General features: G+C 34.4%; 1 protein-coding gene across 1 annotated transcript in view; it reads left to right on the top strand.

Moving 5' to 3' along the window:
- LOC108736619 (dynein heavy chain 5, axonemal) overlaps positions 1–4,846 on the top strand; it is a 61,284-nt gene that overhangs the window by 51,957 nt on the left and 4,481 nt on the right. The window contains exons 44-48 of the mRNA XM_025974162.1: positions 731–959; positions 1,017–1,400; positions 2,081–2,314; positions 3,634–4,103; positions 4,250–4,498. Of these exons, the coding sequence (XP_025829947.1) occupies positions 731–959; positions 1,017–1,400; positions 2,081–2,314; positions 3,634–4,103; positions 4,250–4,498 (1,566 nt within the window). The remainder of the gene's footprint in view (positions 1–730; positions 960–1,016; positions 1,401–2,080; positions 2,315–3,633; positions 4,104–4,249; positions 4,499–4,846) is intronic.

The raw sequence follows: 4,846 nt of genomic DNA, 5'->3' as shown, positions 1-4,846 counted from the left end.
AATCTGTTCAAAGTAGTGTCACTTTTGCTGTCCGTTCCGGCCACTTCAGCATTTACAGAAAGAATATTCTCAGTTATGAACGCCAAGTGACGGGACGACAGGAATAAAGCTTCATTAAAACCAATTAAAAATGAATTTTTAGTTTACTTAAATCTTTTTTTTTTTCAAGTTTAGAGGCTATTAATGTATTTAAGAGCGACAGCAATTTGTTACTGGCTGCTAGGTGTAATAAAAAATATGTTTTTAAAAACAAAAAATAAAATACTTTATTTTTATGCTGAGTACTTTTTTTTAACCTTTTAGTCGACAAATACTTTATGTAAAGCCTGAAAAGGTGGCAACCCTAACTGTAGTCTGAAAAGTTCGATTCGTTGGTGTTACTGTTGTCGCTTCTCCTACCATTAGTGGTAAGAATAGTAGTGCTTTAAGCCAAAGGTTTCGGGTTCGATTCCCGGCGAAGATGTGACAACAGCAACAAGTTTTTCTTCATTAATTTGAGGTAACTTATAGTGAATGAAAATTAAGAATGAATTTTCAAACTAGTGGAAAAATGAAACAAATTAGTATTACTTAGGATTGACAATAAACAGGAAAACAGTATAGGTACAAATATTTTTAAAGAATTAAATACATAAAAAATCAGTTAGGTAACTCATTATTTCGATTTTTGTTTCATTATTTATTGTCGATTGAGTATAAGTATATCAAGTTTTATACAAATACAATTTAGGTGGCTATGGAAGATTTAGCAGCTGCTGAAAGAGAACTCGAAGAAAGAGAGCTGTCTCTTAAAGAAGTCAAAGAACAATACGAATCAGCAGTTTTAGAAAAAAGACGCTTAACAGATGACGCTAATGCATGTTTAAAAAAGATGAACACCGCAACAGCTTTGATCAATGGCTTAGCAGGTGAAAAGATAAGATGGACTCAACAAAGCAAAGACTTCAAAGAACAACTGGGTATGGCATTCCAGTTTCTTTAGTGGAACATAAACATTTTGCAAAATTCTTCTCTAGGTCGTCTGGTGGGCGATGTCCTTTTGGCCACAGGATTCCTTTCGTATGCTGGTCCATACAATCAAGAATACCGAGCGAATTTAGTAAATGCTTGGCTCGATTTACTACAAAACCACGAAATACCTCACACCGCTATGTTAAACATCGCAGATATGTTAGTAGACAGTGCAACTGTTTCTGAATGGACCCTTCAAGGACTGCCTAAGGACGAACTGTCAGTTCAGAATGCTTTAATTGTTACCAAATCCAGATCATATCCACTCTTGATAGATCCACAAAATCAAGGAAAAATGTGGATCAAAAACAAAGAAGCCACCAGATTGCAGATAACATCGTTGAATCACAAGTATTTCAGGACACATTTGGAAGATTGTTTATCATTAGGTATTTTATATGTAGAGAACAAACTCCTTTATGAATAGATATGGATATAATGATAAAATCATTTAATTTATAAAGCATATTATGGTCCGCACTTGAATTTTTATCCTTAAATTTTTAAAAATTTAGCACTTTCAAACATAAGATTAGTTGGTCTGTGTTCTGTCGGAGCTGCATGCGACGCTCTCATGAGATCCAAAAAGACCGAAATCGCGATCCGCGTCTGGCAGTTTCGACAGAATACAGACCACTTCGAATTATTTTATTTTATTCCATTATGGTAACGTGCCATTCACGTTGAGGTTAACTACGCCGGTATTCGTTTCAGCAAGTAGATATCCACTCAAGTGGACCTTGTTGGAGCATACGTAATCCTAAAATGTAGCATCGTACTACAGATGGCGCTCACCACGCCATTTGTGGTATCTTCTAAAACGCGCTGTTAAGACAGTAGATAAAGGTTGATCTGTGTTCTGTCGGAGCTGTCTGCGACGCGCTGATGAGATCCAAAAGGATCGAAATCGCGATCCGCGTCTGGCAGTTTCGACAGAATACAGACCACTTCGAATTATTTTATTTTATAAAATTAAAATTAATTATAGCCAAATATCTACCTTAAAACACAAATAAATTAATTAAAATATAAAGAGAAGCAGCGAATAAAACGAACAAATCATTTTTAGGTAAACCTCTTCTCATTGAAGACATTGACATTGAATTAGATCCGGTGTTAGATAACGTATTGGAAAAGAACTTTATTAAATCCGGGTCAATTGAGAAAGTAATTGTCGGAGACAAAGAGTGCGACGTCCTGCCTGGTTTTATGCTCTACATTACAACGAAATTACCTAATCCTGCTTATTCTCCGGAAATAAGCGCAAAAACGTCCATTATAGATTTCACTGTGACCATGCAAGGTAGACTAAAATACTTTAGGATTTATAAAACATCAAGTTTTCACATTACTCGCCATCATCGCAAATCCAAATACCAAACCTACATTACTTTTTTCCAGACATTTTTGACCATATATGATAAAGCCATTTTCATTTTTTTAAACAGTTTTTAGTTTTCATCATCATGGAGTCATCTGTTCGCAGATCATTGAACACGCACTCAGAGCTTTCACATTTCTAAATACATATTTACGAACAATTGTCGCATCTTGGTCTTCCTCTGTCTTTATTTACTCCAGTTTCTGCTCCTAATATGTCTCGAATGAGCCCATCATGTCCCAAAAAGTTCCATCTCTATAATTATCTATCCACAATAATCTACTCCAAAGTAGGTATTTATTTACCCCAGTTCCTGCTTCTAGTAAACTTCTAACTATCTCATTATGTCTCAGAAGTGTTCTATTATCTCATTTCTCTTATTTGTTTCAGACGTTTTTGACTATAGTCAACCAATTTTCATTTTTTTACATTAACAAGTTTCAGTTTTAATCATCACGGAGTCATTTGTTTATAGATTATTGAACACGCAGTCAGAGCTTTCACATTTCTAAATACATATTTACGAACAATTGTCTCATCTTGGTCTTCCTCTGTCTTTATTTACTCCAGTTTCTGCTCCTAATATGTCTCGAATGAGCCCATCATGTCCCAAAAAGTTCCATCTTTATAATTATGTATCCACAATAGTCTACTCCACAGTAGGTATTTCTTTACCCCAGTTCCTGCTTCTAGTAAACTTCTAACTATTTCATTATGTCTCAGAAGTGTTCTATTATCTCATTTCTCTTATTTGTTCCAGACGTTTTTGACTATAGTAAACCAATTTTCATTCTTTTACATAAACAAGTTTTAGTTTTAATCATCACGGAGTCATCTATTAGCAGATTATTGGACACATACTCAGAGCTTTCACATTTCTAAATATTTGCGAACAATAATCTCATCTTGGTCTTCCTCTGCATTTCTTTACTCCTATTTCTGCTTCTAATAGGTCTTCAATTCATGTCCCAGAAGGTTCCATCTCTATAACTATCTACTCACAATAATCTACTGTAATGTAAGTCTTTCTCTACCTCAGTTTCTGCTTCTAGTAAGCCTCTAACCATCTCATGATGTCTCAGAAGTGTTCTATTAACTCATTTCTCTTTTTCCTTATTAACTTCTGAAGTGCGCCTCATTCACCTACTCTTTCTAATACCTTCTCATTTCTAACATTTATGTAATATCTAATTAATTTAATTAATAAAGTAATTCGAATGCAAATTAATTTTATAAACTAGGATTGGAAGACCAGCTGCTTGGCAGAGTAATTTCAATGGAAAAATCGGAATTAGAATCTGAACGAATAACTTTGTTTGAATCCGTGGTCCAAAACCAATACAGAATGAAAGAACTGGAAAACAATTTACTAGTTCGTTTGAATTCTACCAAAGGAGCTCTGGTGGATGATGACGAATTAATTAGTGTTCTAGAAGTAACAAAAGCTACTTCCGAAGAAGTTAATCAAAAACTGATTATTTCTGCTCAAACGGAGAAGAAAATCAACATTGCCAGAGAAGAATTCCGACCGGTAGCAGCTAGAGGTTCTATCTTGTACTTCCTGATCGTAGAAATGAGTAATGTAAATGTGATGTATCAGAACTCTCTCAAACAATTTCTTATCATATTTAACAACTCTATTACTAAGTCTACTAAAAGTGGCGATTCCGAAGAAAGGATTAATTATATTCTTCAATATCTCAACAGAGAGGTTCGTTCTTCCACATGAACTTTATCCTTTTCTTATTTCTTTTTTGGAGTCGCCTTCTTTTGTTTATTCCTTTTCGGTTCTTTGTCCTGTTTTAAATAAGGATTAGTAGAAAAAACGCTTCGTCTAGTTAATACAAAAACTTTAAGGTGTGGGCCTTTACCCAAAGGAGCTTGTACGAAAGGCATAAAATCCTTTTTACACTGATGATGGCGATGAAAATAGACTTGCACAAAGGCTGTATTACACACGAGGAATTTATGGCCTTCATCAAAGGAGGGGCCTCTCTCGACCTCAATGCGGTAGCACCAAAACCTTTTCGTTGGATTCTCGATATCACTTGGCTTAACTTGGTCGAAATCAATAAATTACCAATGTTTTCCGCAATTCTTACAAAGGTGAGTCACCAAAATTTGGATTTAGTTCAGTTTCATTCAAAATTTTAGATATTTCATAAACAAATGTATCTTTTAATTTACAACAATTCAACATGTTTCAAAATTTATCTGTTCTCTTTGTATATACAGGGTTGTTCGGAAAGTCATTTCGTTTTGTGGAAATGAAAGACAGTTTTAGTATAATAAACAAATACTTTATTAAATATATTGACCGATCTGGTCCAACACCTTTTGCCATCTTTCTAGTAGTAGCATAATTCCACGCTCATAAAATTTTTGGTCTTTGTTGGCAAAAAATTGATCGAGGAGGTTTTTTGTGGAAATGTGAGACAGTTTTCGTATAATAAA

Source organism: Agrilus planipennis, unplaced genomic scaffold, assembly GCF_000699045.2.
Source record: "Agrilus planipennis isolate EAB-ADULT unplaced genomic scaffold, Apla_2.0 scaffold148, whole genome shotgun sequence".
Classification (NCBI taxonomy): Eukaryota; Metazoa; Arthropoda; class Insecta; order Coleoptera; family Buprestidae; genus Agrilus; species Agrilus planipennis.
The sequence above is the reverse complement of the archived record's forward strand: the minus strand, read 5'-3'. Positions and strand labels throughout refer to the sequence as shown.